At 38.9% G+C, this 14,212-nt stretch overlaps 1 protein-coding gene across 1 annotated transcript; it reads left to right on the top strand.

Annotated features, from left to right (window-relative positions):
- Window positions 1-1,100: 1,100 nt before the first annotated feature.
- On the top strand, window positions 1,101-4,625 carry LOC134569106 (serine/threonine-protein kinase N2-like). The gene is made up of 4 exons (XM_063428008.1): window positions 1,101-1,181; window positions 3,162-3,269; window positions 4,079-4,159; window positions 4,414-4,625. Exons 1-4 carry the CDS (start codon window positions 1,101-1,103, stop codon window positions 4,615-4,617), a joined length of 474 nt encoding a protein of 157 aa, XP_063284078.1. The 3' UTR covers window positions 4,618-4,625.
- Window positions 4,626-14,212: the final 9,587 nt, after the last annotated feature.

Consider the following 14,212-nt stretch of genomic DNA (forward strand, 5'->3'; position numbering starts at 1 on the left):
ATTTAAGTGTTATTTACGGCACACAGTCTGTCTAACCCAGTTTATTTATCTAGATTAAGTTATTCATTTTAACCAATTAAAAAGCCTGCACAGTGAGAGCTATCCTAAGTGCTTCTAGTGTTATGTAAAATGAATAAAACTTCCTTTTCTACATTTTAATCTAGAGATCTGAAGCTCGAAAACATTGTTCTGGATGAGAGAGGATTTGCGAAGATAACTGACTATGGTCTCTCTAAAGAAGGTAAATAGAATGCTCTAATATCATTTTAGATACAAAAAAGGTCACACTTACTAGGTTCAAATCAGTTATCTTTCCTTTAAGCAGCCATTTAACATATAATAGGACGCCTATAAATGGTGTGCTTAATTCCAAAACAGACATAAAGGAACTTTCTAACATTAAAAATAAGAGCATTTATTTTAAATTCAAATTATTCCTAAGTGAGCCTCCCGTTTCTTTTCCAGCCATTTTTTATGAATGGGCAGTGACTGATTGCTGAGAGCGTCAGCTGACCGCTCCCAGCCAATCAGCGGCCCCCCTGCCCAGTGGCACTCGAAGCTTCTGAAAACTGTCATTTCAGAAGCCGGATGCCGCTGGAGGGGAGTAGTGATCGGCGATGGAGGCTCACTTTAAGATTAAACAGTTCAGGAACGGTTTGATTACTGTAGATAGGAGTGCGCTCTGGAGGCCTCCTGGCACCATAACAACTTCAATTACGTTTTTATGGTGCCCGGAGTGTTCCTTTAAAGTCTTTGTGACTAAAGTGTAGTGTAAGTTTATAAAGTACGTCTGTTTTGTGTTTTTTTGTCAAACTACATTTGAGTATTTTCCTGATAGCCAGACCCAGCCCCGGTGCTGCCACTGCGATAATTGAAATTTTCACATTTGTATTATTGGTATAAATCCAGATTCGGACGGAGATGATATGAGAAGTTGCGGCAGCAACAAACCTAAAGAAAGTCATATCCAAATGTAAATTGCTAAAACTGAACATCTATCCTCAACTTATATACAATTCTATTTTCACTATTTCTGAGGAATTGGATACGGAGATAGAATAAACAGCATTTGTGGAACTCCTAATTACCTGGCTCCTGAAATGGCCAAGCGCAAGACATATACAAGATCTGTGGACTGGTGGAGCTTCGGAGTGGTTATTTATGTAATGTTAACTGGAAACGTAAGAACAATCTTTCATTAAGAATTTACAGACAGATTTCTGATTAGAAAATATAAAGAGATTCTGCCAAGTATTGCTTTTAACATGACAGGCGCATAGTCGACATATGGGCAGGTGGAATTCCCCCCCATAACTTACCCCAAAAACACACTGACACTGATGTATGGGTCAATATGTCCACAGCTTTATTAATATTGATAACAATAAATTAAAGTCATTGCCCAGCCCCCATCCCGCCATATAACATGATATGTCCCCAAATAAAAGGCAATGACCCATTATTTCTGTAAATATAAATAACATTAATAATAAACATAATATAAGTGTCAGACATTGTTAAATAACCACGGTAGGGGCATACCCAGACACCCCTACCACACACCAGGTTCTGATCCACCACCGAGCTCGAAACCTACCAAGGTTCATAACGAACCGTTTAACCAAACTCTTCACCAGCAGCCTAACTGCCCTATTCTATCTACACTACCCCAGAGCTAGTTTCTCCCCTAACTTTTCTCTCTCTAGCCCTGCCGCTGTGACCAAACGGGAGCTAACACCCCTTACCCTTACAAATGGGAGGGTGGGAGGGACAACTTAGGCCAGGTAAGCAGATTAAAAGTGCTTGTCACTAATATGGCGTCCTATTTATACTGGGCCAACCCCCTTTTACACTCTCACTCCACTTCCACATGGGGCCTTCCCCCTATGCCCGCCTCCTAGCTCTGTCAAGCCCCTATTCCACTAAGCTGCGCTTGCTCCATAGGGTTACATAACAGCAATCTTTATTAAAAAGTTGCTCTATTTTCTTTGGTTTTGTTTTATTACATTTTGTTGGCCTCCCCTCTTCCAATAATTCCTCTCTCTCCAACATTCACACCCACATTTGTATACAAACTAACGTATCTCACCCCAAAACAGACACCCCTAATTAATTAACTCCTCCCTTCCAAACAGAGACCCCACATTCCCTGACAGTTATTTTTGCACTTGTTTACCTGACATTTTTATATTCCAACAGTTCTTTACAAGGAACCCATCCTTATCCACATCACATCTTGCATTCTCCTGCAAATTAACCCCTTCCCATAATAGATCCAGGCAGCTTCATTCCTAATTGGTATCAATACCCTGTAATTAACCCCTGACCCTTGGTTCCCCCAAAAAACATTGGCTGCCAAATCAGTACGTTATTAGGTTTCAACCTTCCCAGACAGTGAAATAAATCTCTTACCAATGAATTATCTCCATCTTCTGCTCTGCCCCTGGTCCAGTTACTTAGTGCTCCGGTGGCTGACATTGTGTGCGTACATCGTGTGTAACCCTCTGTATACCGCTTCTTTGTGAATACCTATACGGTCAGAGGATGTTTAGTAGTTCTGACCGTAATAAACATCCCACCTACTAACTTGCTTAAATGTTTTATGTCTCCTGTTAAAAAGAAAAAGCCGTCGTAACCCAATGTTACTGTACAAAATAAAACAAATAATACTAGATTACAATTTAAAAAGTAAATCGATAAAAACACCAGGAGAAAATGAATTATACTAAAGACCATGGGTGCTAAAAAGGTAGATCCCCAGATGTTGTAAAACTATATCTTCCATGATGCTTTCTCATTCTAAAGGCATGCAAAGCATCATGGGAATTGTCATTAGACAACGTCTGGGGATCTACCTTTTAGGCACCCCTGATATAGACATTCCAGTCCTTTATTCCAGAAATCACAGTGCATCTCCGGACGCGTTTCACTCCCCTGTGGTATGCCTGATGATATATTTCACGACAGCGTTCAGTTATCTTGCACATATTATATACACTAGCACACACACCGTTGTTGAGTTGTGATATACACATTGTGTCATCTGTACTACAAAGATTATAAAACCCTTAACTATTAATTTACTGGTCAGCTTTCAACTTCTATAATTTACAACTTATTCAAACTTTAACTGGAGTTTTTGAAATGTATTTTTTCTCTAGTTACCCTTCGAAGGCCGTGATGTTGAGACGCTTTATGCTAAAATTGCGAAATGTAAACTGAAAATTCCAGAGTCATTGTCTAGTGAAGCCACTTCAATACTGAGTAAGGTAAGATGTCACGCAAATTTAATATATCATACAACCCAAGCTGAAAACGTCCATTCGCCATCGATGAGTGGAGATTCAGCCCTAGCAAGCTGCCCTGAGATGGGGTAATTATGTAGAATGTGCAGTAAAGAATGGAGGTCCGGGTGATCTTTGGGAGAGGAAATGTATCAGTTTTTTTATTTGATGTTTATACAATAGTTCTCTTATTGGTCATGCAGATTTCTCAATTCTATATGTACACCTTGCATTGGATGTAGCAAGCTGTGTGTGTTAATACAGAGCTTGGTCTCGTACTTGGGGGTATTGGATTCGTATGATTTACTCGTTCGGCTGTTTGGTTCGTGAAGGATTTTATGGTTTATTGTATGGTTCCTGTTCTGCAAATTGGAACTGCTGTTAGCTGCTTCTTCATTCAGAAAGGGAACGTCCTCAGCGGTATTAACCCCTCTTATACCAGGGTGTACCGTAACAATAGGGATAATACACATTTTTACTGTCCCTTTGAGTATAATGCTGAAGAAGTAAATACAAAAAGACAAAAATAATGCATTTCACATGAACAGTACTGAGCATTGCACATCTCAAAATACACTCAGGGCTGGTGCAAGGGTTCTTGGCTACACAGGCAAAAATCAATTTAGCGCCCTCTTCACACTGTTCTCCTCCCTGCTTGTGCAGTTCTCACACAGATATCTCCAGCACGGAGCCGCACACCCACAGGACCTTCAACAGGGCCCGACTTACTGTTAATGCTCCTGATGTTTAGCATTAAAATTAACAATACCTATTTTACAAAATTCCTTTTACAGTTACTTACTAAAAAACATGAGAAACGTCTAGGATCCAGTGAGAAAGATGCAGAGGAAGTGAAGGACCATCCTTACTTTCAAGTACGTACTTAAGTTTTTTTGTTTTGTGTTTTTTATTGTGGTTTTGTCACTAAATATTTGTGTGATTTTTGGAAAAATTTAATCTTTGTAGCATACTGAAATTCTAACACAGCCAAAAGAGAACATAAGAAAACTAGAGAATTCTATTCGGATTTATACAAAATGTGGCTTTTTGGGCATATTAGCTGTTATCTTGTGTTTTATATAGTCTTGGTTTGTACGTGATGCTCATTATTTTACTCATTCCTTTCCAGCATATAGATTGGAACGCATTATTATTACAAAATGTGACACCTCCATTTGTGCCAACCATCAACGGAGCCGAAGATGTCAGCAACTTTGATGCGATATTCACCTCGGAAGCGCCTATTATAACTCCGCCAGCAAGACGAAGAGTTCCACCGTTAATGGAGAAGAAGACATTTGAGGATTTTTGTTGGAGGGCAGATTGGAGTTAATCTCGGTTGTGATCCACAATAAGAAATACTGGAGAGAGAATTAGCATTAATATATTCTACCAATGAAATCATTTATTGAAAACTAAAGTGAGAATTCAAACTGAATTTCAAATTTAGGGTAAAAAAAAAAAGAAAAAAGAAACATCCCCTAAGTCGACTACGATTCCAGTTTGGCTACTTTGGCCTTAAATTTGCTAATCATTTTGATTTCTCATTTTTGGAAATAACCCTGCAAATTGTTGTATTATTATTGTTGTTAAAATAAAATAAAAAAATTGACATTAAAAAAAATGTAAATTTAGACGTATGTCTTTGTGTAGCGGAAGCAGTAGAACTGGTACCAGGCTTGGGACCCAGACCTATTCCATCCAGCATTCGTCCCTTCTCCTAAGGGGAAATATAACAGAGATCCAGCCTTACCTTCCAGCAATACCTGATTAGTAATGCCAGTGATCTTCCAGACAGAGAGCCAGCCTTTCCTTCCAGCAATACCCGATTAGTAATGGCAGTGATCTCCCAGACAGAGAGCCAGCCTCTCCTTCCAGCAATACCCGATTAGTAATGCCAGTGATCTTCCAGACAGAGAGACAGCCTCTCCTTCCAGCAATACCCGATTAGTAATGCCAGTGATCTTCCAGACAGATCTTCAGCAGACATTCCCCCAATTCTCCCACAAATATCATCCAGACACTTGATAAAGTGGGGACAGTACTGTACACCTCACTCCATTTCATTGTTTGTACAGTGAACACAAGTCACCCAATGGCAGTAAGGTTTTGTGAAAGCATCCGATCACACTAAGCAGTTTCATTAAATTACAGATATTACCCTGTTTAAAAGGAAGGGTGGGGACAAACAATGACATGGACTGTGGGCAACATGGGAGATTCAGGGAGCAGCAATGTGATGGATCTCCTGTTTCCCTCATGTTAAAAACATTGTATGTGTATAACACAGTTCCCAGAGACCCCATGTACCCCTGTTAATTGAGCGGCCACTTAACAACATAATCCGGTGAAGCGCCCCTGATTATTGACACCGGGCTGCAATAGAATGTTCACTGATTGTGCCAGGGACCATCAAACAACATACGCTGGCTGCCTGGAACTCACGGCCAGAATCCGAAATTTACCTGGTCCTGGTCAAACCGTTACATTTTACTCTGTATAAATATGTGAGCAATATAGGATTGTGTTGGAATTTCACTGAAATTAGTCTTGATCAGTATTTCAGAAACATATTTCGCTTTAAAGGTAAGTGAGTGTGTAGGGTTCATAAGATCACCGTTTTCTGTCTCATTAGAGACTTTGCCTTTTAGCTCAGAGCAGAAAGGTGAATTGTTATTGTAGAACTCACCTAAGAGGTTTAACTTAGCATTGGGGGCATGTAGGAGGTATAACATTTCCCCTTGTACTAATGTGGGGGCTTATTATTATGTTTGTTTGTTTTATCAATTTACAAAATTATGTTTACTATATAATTTAGCAGTTGGCTAGAAAGCACTGGCCAGCTGTCACATGGTGTCTGGTTCAGCTAAATTTTGGTTTCGTAGCCGAATGTAGGTCTAACCAAGCCAGCACATTGCAGAATGTTGCAGGTCTAGAACAATATTTTACAATTTAGACAATTTTGTTCAGGTAGTTTTACGTATTTGTAGATATTTTTTTTAAAAATCTGAAGTAAATGTAGGTAGAAAATAAACCGGTTTGACCAAGCAGCTGTCATGTTCCTTCATTCTACAATGTTGGGGATATTTATGCTTTCTTCTTTGGTTCATCTTGTTTTCTCTCATACTGCTAGTCTATCCCACTACTTACTGAAACACATGACTGCTGTCTAGATGACTGTACCACCCACCCGATTCCCCCCTTTCCCAATGACACACAGAGACCGTATTAAGTTGGGTAAGGGCATCGGCCACAGCTTTATTTAATTTTTCCATGCCAGCAACATAAAATACTGTCAGCTGTTGGGGTGATTGCCCAACAGACAGGTCTATCCCCACAAACCATGAGTCCATGTACAGCCTGCCTCCGCCATCAGCTCCCAACAGGCTGCGACTCCCCAAGCCTCCTCGGCTTTTCCATCACTTCTGCCTGCGCTGGCCAGGACTCCCGCGAGCTGTTACAAAACAAGAAAAGACAAACCAACAACAAGCACCAGAAACACAACCCACATTCCTTCAATAACCAAATGTCCAAAGGGCGGGAGGGCGGGAAAGTCAGGATCCCTGCACTTCCAAGAGCTGACTGTTAAGTCCCCTCCCCTAACTGTCCTTATAACTGTCTTCCATCTTAGCAACTATGTATCCATATAGCCCCCTCCCATCTCCTATTCCTTTAAGACTCCTTAGCCTAGCCGCAGTCATGTCCCCCCTTCCTTGACAGTCCAGGGAGGTGTCTTTCCAGTAAAAGACCTTGGTCCAAGCTTTTAAACTCCACTGGAGTATTTTTTGTGTGGAAATAAAGTTGACTAAGAGAAGGAGATCTTTCGATCGTGATTAACGTTGGTGCACAAGCTTGTGACATTATCTTCATACGACATTCATTATGTGGGAAGTCCAAACCCCTACCTTGGCTGAAGTAACGCAAGTAGAGCTGAACAGGATGGTTATTTCTCATTTTAAAATTAAGCCTTATTGAAATATTTTCGATCAGTTGAGGACTATCGGCAGTCTGGAGGAAACCCTACAATTTTGTATTAGGAAATATTTTGTAGAAGCAATCAGTTTCTAGCAAATTAACTAATTGAACGTAGTGGGGGAATCTGTGTTCTGCATGTACCATCATGTTACACTCCAGGCACCAAAACAACTTCATGTCAATAAAACTGTTATGGTGCTATTAAGCCCTTGGATGCACTCTTATCTCAAGGTGTTCTTGAACAGTTTAACCCTTAAGTTTCCTCCAGCTGCGATCTCAGCTTCCCCCCGGCAGCATCCAGCGTCATGATTTTCACTTAGAGGAAGCACTGAGTGGGTGAGAGCAGCCAGATAAGACCAAGTTTGGACATTTCTTTTTAAATCTTTCTCTGCAGAACCGCATACACTACAGATCTGCAAATTGAACATGTTACAACCTGTTAAACATTTGATAAATAAAATGGAGGGTAGGCCTCTTATTTAATAAGAAAGAAAAAATGAGCGTTAAAGTAGGGAATTTTAAAAGGATGTCTTTTTATTCATTATTCTTGTAAGAAAAAAGACAAACGCCATGAAGAGGCCAGAACCACCTGACTCAATTTGCTTACAATTCACATGGAGATCCCAGTGTTAGCTGGGTAAGAGTTTGGTGTGATATTTCTATGTACAACCACTAGATGGCACTCCTATATTGGCTGCGGTAATCAATGTAGCAAAAGTGGAAACAAACTCATTGCATGGATTCTGTAAGAATTGTAACATAGAGGGGGGGGATAGATCTCTAGAAAATGGACCAAATTGTAGCAGAAACTAAGTCAGTGTCCCCTGCACCATAACTGTGTAGCTGGACAGAATTATAATCAGCAGATGGGATTCTACAATACTGTATCTACCTAACACGGTCTAGCTAAATGGTGGGACCAGAGTCCAGCAACACACTACCAGAGAAAACCTCAAATATTCCTCTACTCACCAGGAATGGGAGTCTACATTCCCGAGACGTGCCCCTTGCTACCTACTTAGCTACCTCTAAGACTACCCCTGAACTAGACTGTAAGCTTAGGTGGTATTAACCCCACCAAGGATGTAGTCCAAAGATTCAGCAGCAGCAGAAGAAGGTCCAATAAAAACTTACTTTAATGTTATACAATAGATAATACAATATATTTGGAACACTTAACGCGTTTCACCTAAACATAGGCTGTCTCAAAAGTGTATTACAAATATGCGACAATCCCTAATTTACAAATGTCCAGAAAGGTTGTGTGATTTTAATATTTTTCTGACTTTTCTCGAGAAAATACTAAAATGACATGGCCTCCCGGGGCATTCACACAATTTTTTCACCTTTTTGTTTTAGCATTTTTACTTTGTCAGCTGTTTGGTTGTTTTTTCCCCTATTTTGTTTACTAAAATTGCCTTAAAATTGGTGTATTGCACTTTACATTGTGTAGAATTCCTTTCAGAAAACACCTGTGCAAATAGCAAAACTGTGTATGCACTGTTGGCGAACAGTGTAAAGCTGTAACAAGGGACACTCCAATGCCCAAATTATTATTTTTTAAATCACTGTTTAGTAGTTATTCCACCAATGAAAGCATGTATACATTTAATTAAGATATTTTTTTTCATTGGGGTGTACGTAATAACAGCTTGCAAAAATGTATTGCCTGCAGCCTTTGCAATCCCTCCCCTTCTAGCCCCGCCCAGAATTTCTGTGGCTGTCCAATCAGAGTTCCCAATTCAGCTCAATGAGGAATCTTTGCAAGGCAGGTGCAGGGCGGGTGTAATAAGATTCACTTATAAAAGTGCCAATTTCTGTTGAAACCTGCACGTTTTGTAAAGGGAAAAAAGGCCCACTTAGTGTTTTAGGAGCTGGAGTGTCTCTTTAAAGTATGCATGCATCATCCAAATGATTACATTGTAAGTTCTTCGGCCGGATAATACACATGTGCAGGGTATATACACTGTGTACCTGGCGTGACAAAAATTAACTCTTCCCCCCTCTGTTGTAGAATTACAACCCCAGTGCTGCTTTGCAAGTCTTTGGGCATTATGAGAGTTGTACTACTACTCTGTCTGGCCATCCCTGTGTTTTACCCAACTACAGCTGCCTGCAGGTCTTGGTACCATTCATCTCTGGATGCTACAGACATCTCTGAAGAAGCTCTACTTTCCTGGATTTTGAATGTAAAATAATGGACATTATCTCGGATTTTACTCTGAGTACTCAGGATATGAATATGTATCTGTGAATATATTTAGCCCTCTTATTGCCGTAGGGTTTTGGCTGCATTGATTACTAAACATCTAATCCCTTGAGAATTTACTAGGATGCTTTTAATGATCCAGCTTATTTTTTGTAATTGTTTTTTTTCTTCTAATTGAAGATGTCACATTTCATAGGGCATGCTTGGCGAGAACATATTTTATTAAAATTCCCAAAAAAAAAAAAATTCTAGGTCTCAAAGCTCTGTAACTAAAATGCAACTTGCTTCCATTTATGCTTCTCAGTTGTACATTTCTCAAATAAAAAATAATGTTTCTATTAAAAGGTGTGCAAATCTATATGATGGCGGTGACTGGTAAAGGAGAAAGTCATGAAAAGGTTGATGCATACTCCATTTTGAAATCTAGAAAAGGGGCCTTGGCAGAATACTTTTAGGAGAGGATATCTTCTGCAGAGGTAGAAATAAAATAGTATGTGTTATCTCTATCAGGGTGCATTGGTGCTTTTTGAAGGGCTCTGCCCAGTGTATCACTTCATTTGGAAAAGACTACAACCAGAACACATGGCAATTCCACAGAGTTCCAAATTAGCAATCTATCTGCTAAACTGCTCCCTAATCCAATACCATGCAATGTGGCAGTCCCACATAAGGATAACAAATTAGGGAATTGTCTACTAAATAGGAGAACGATCACATTTAAGAAAAGTCAATTTATGAATTTTGATCTTTCAGGTGTGTTTAGTAGATACCAAGTGCTTTGTACAAATCAAGGAGCTTAATGTAACCAGTAAAGAATCTAATATATGGCAGCTACAACGCACGTGCTAGTATCCGCACACTTCGCACACTTACATGCAGAAAAAATGGGGTGAACCGAGTGATCCAAACCCACTCATGTAAACCTAGTGGAGCGCTAAATATAACTGAATTACCCTTAAACAATAGGGGAATACAGAGGAGGCTGTGGTATTGCAATACTTTACCAACACTGGTGTGATTTGAGCCTATCCTCGTCAGGCTCTGCTCCATGTGAGTGCATCCATTACCCATCACACTTCAGCCTGTTCTTGGACTTTACGCAATGGTACACCTCTTTCTTTCCTTTAGTATACTCTGTTAAGATCTGTATTATTCCCCCTATTGTTTAAGCGCAAGTCAATTATATTAAACTCCCCACTAGGTTTACATGAGTGGGTTTGTATCACTCAGTTCTGCCCCCTTTTTTTGTGTTTAGTAGATAGCTCCCTAGTTTGTCGCCCTTTTGTGGGAATTCCAATTTTATGGTTCCAAATTACGAAGCTTATCTGTTCAAAAGCGCCCTGATTTGATATCCATTCAAAATCATTTTTTCAGAATTTCAGATGAACCGAAACTTCAAAATTAATTGGCGACATTTTTCACTCCAGCATATCTCTATATAATAGAGAGATATCGAAAGATTTGCTGGGCACTTCCACTGCAATATGAAGGCTTGTCAAAAGTGGAGGGAACCCCAAGATCAAGCAGTTTTGCCAAAGTGTTGTGACACAGTAGAGCACTTTGTAGTCAGAATGTAACCTCGAGCAGCAGAGCGTGAGTGATGCATTCCTTATCTTCAGAGATGTACATTGGAGTGATGTCCTACATGTTAAATCGGGAACCAAGTGTCTACCTTATAGAAACAATAATCAAATGAAAAACTATGATAATAATTCAGCTACACACTTCGATGGACACCCTTCACCTCATCTCAAAACATATTAACAATTTTCAAGAAGTGGAGTGATGTTTAGGTGGAAAACCCCATACTTCATGCAAAGATAAAATAAATCAAATAACAATAAATATAATACTTATACTCCCAATAGATGGCAATCACAAAATCAGTGTTGCATAGTACATGTAAGAGAAAATTGAGAAATAGCAATAATAGTGCAGATCTGTATGGAATATTTACTGCACTTACAATAATTAAAATGTAGTCAAATCCAATATAATGGCTAATAAGCTACTGATAAAGTAACAATTTATTCAAACCCAAAGGTTAAAAGCAATACAGTTGAAGTATAGTTAAAATATTGTACAGCAAAATGCAAACAGGTTGCCGCTTAGAACAGTCCTCAGGGACCACCAACACTCCAGGATTTATGTATGTCCTTGTTTTATTCCAATGGAGATGCTGACAAAACCTGGACTGTTGGTGGTCCCTGAGGACTGGGTTGGGGAACACTGGCTTAGAAGATTAAATGGTGAGTATGACAGTACATGTACCCATTACTCACAACCACGCTCAATACAATGGGGGTTACCCATGTGGATCTGGACTCTCGGCGGCTTCCATCTGGTGGAGTTGTAGTATTAGCTGTGTGGATGCCGTTCGTCTTTCCCGGTCAAGCTCAGCTCTGCCCACCTGGATGCGTAATTGTGTCATGTCTATGCGTTTCGCCGTGCACAGACAGCATCGTCAGGACGTTTGAAGCTATTTCAGTCCTTACCCGTTAGGGCTAATAAATGGGCAGATGTCCAATCTCTTATTGGTGAGGTCTTAAAGCCTGGATTTGCATAATGCAATCTCTCCCAAGCTTTTAAAAGTCCCGTGATTTAAAGTCACTGCCTGCATTGTGTTATCATATATTTACTAAACACATTGAAATCTATATTTTAGTAGAACAAATTATCTATTAAGAACAAGTATCTTAAATTGAATAACAGATGTTCATACAGATGACCACTTTAGTCTGATTAAGACACCACATTTCATAAATAATCATACAGTTAAATAGCACATTAAGACCTATTGATTTGATAAGGAAGAAAACAATAAAACATGAGTTTTTCATAGTATGTTCATAGTATTGATCTTATTATATATTCTATACATTGCAGAAAGAAAAAGTTATGTTAAAAATATACATATATCACCCCATTAAAAAAAATGGGTGTCGTAAAAAATGTGTATATAGTGAGTATAACACACCAAGGGGCATAACATATAGCAGGGTGCCACAGTATCCAATATTCATAGAACAATGAAACTACAAATAATAATAAAAATAGGGATAAGAAGATGAGGTGGATATTATAAATTTGAGGTGGATCTTGTAAATTTAAAATTAAGAATTTTAAATCTAAAAAAGGGGGTAGATCTAAGAAAAGAACTAATTTAAAAAAATGACAAATTTCAAAATCATTATTTAAACCGTTGGGAATGTATGTATTCAATTCAAACATCCACCTCATCTCTGTACAGCCCAAATGTTGCATAAAATTGCCTCCTCTCCAGATCTTAGTAACCTGTTGAATACTACATTATGATTTGTACTTTGCTGGTAACAGTGTTGGGTAAATAATAGATATCTGGCCTTCGTATCGTAGACCTGTGGCACACATATGTTCAAATCTCAAAAGTGTCTCAGCTGTACATAATGAAAAAAAATCAGAATATGGGATATTCTCAGCTTCTTGAAGTGAGGCAAAAGTAAGAGCATTGTTATCGTTAGATTACCAACAGTCTCTTTATTGTGAGCTGCCCACCAAGAGCCTATTTCTCTTCCCGATGGTAACCGAGGATTTATATAGGAGTAAGTGGAGAGTTATGTGCCTTATAGACTGTAAGCTCCATTGAGCAGGGTCCTCTTCAACCTATCGTTCCTGTAAATTTTTTGTAATTGTCCTATTTATAGTTAAACCCTTCCTCTCATAATATTGTAAAGTGCTGCGGAATCTGTTGGCGCTATATAAATACCAATAACAATAACTGAATACGATCTTGTGAGTGCCCTACCTCCCTCTGCCCCTGCCCCCTTTCTTGATTATTTGTAGCTGTATTACACTATTTTGTGTATATTTTTATTTTTCAGGTTTTATTATTTATTACCAGGTTGTATTTCACACATATTGATATATATAATTTAATATGTTATAATATTTTCTTTATACATTTGGGGTGGGGGTGTTTAAATTGATAGAGTTTCTCCTTTTTGTTATACATTTTTGTATACTTTTGTGGATTTATATGTGTATTATATTTGTTTGTGTGTCAAGCTGGTGGGGACATGTGACCCATTGTGACTGCTCACTGTGACATCATAGTGACATCATATAACATCACCCTTGATGCTCACAATTTGCAGCAGTCACTAGACACGGCTTGGACAGTAGACACTGCTTAGCTGTTGTGGTGAGCAAATTGCTAGAGATGGCAAATAGAAATGTTTTCTCGTTGATTCGGCGTTTGCCCTTTCGAAAGGTAAGTAAATGACTTGTTTTCTTTAAGGTTCCAATTACCCAAACCATTAACTGGGGTTTGTAACTTGTTAACTCCAAGTTTGTGGGTGGGTCCATGTTTAAATTAATGATATGTATCACTAGAGGGGTAGAAGCAAATCATTATTGTATTCTTATCTCAGTGGAGTTAAATACTTAACTCATTTTTCTATATTCAAATCCCCATGACAGCCTATGGTCTCCCCATTCCTGTATCACTTCAATGTGTTCTTTATAGTTACAACAATTTGCAATTATGTTGCAGCTACAAGCCCATCGTTCCACTCACATCCAATTCTGGGAGATGTTTGTCCTTGTTCATACAACTAGTTGTATATGTGATCAGAATTAGAACAAACTCAATAATCTATTATATGGTTTACATACACTAAGGTTTAGACATATATTAATTATGAAGGAAATTCAATTAATTAAAATTCCAACACAGTGGCAGCCCAGGATACTAAACAGGAAATGG

The sequence above is a fragment of the Pelobates fuscus genome, chromosome 7 (genome assembly GCF_036172605.1).
Source record: "Pelobates fuscus isolate aPelFus1 chromosome 7, aPelFus1.pri, whole genome shotgun sequence".
In the NCBI taxonomy this organism is placed as follows: domain Eukaryota; kingdom Metazoa; phylum Chordata; class Amphibia; order Anura; family Pelobatidae; genus Pelobates; species Pelobates fuscus.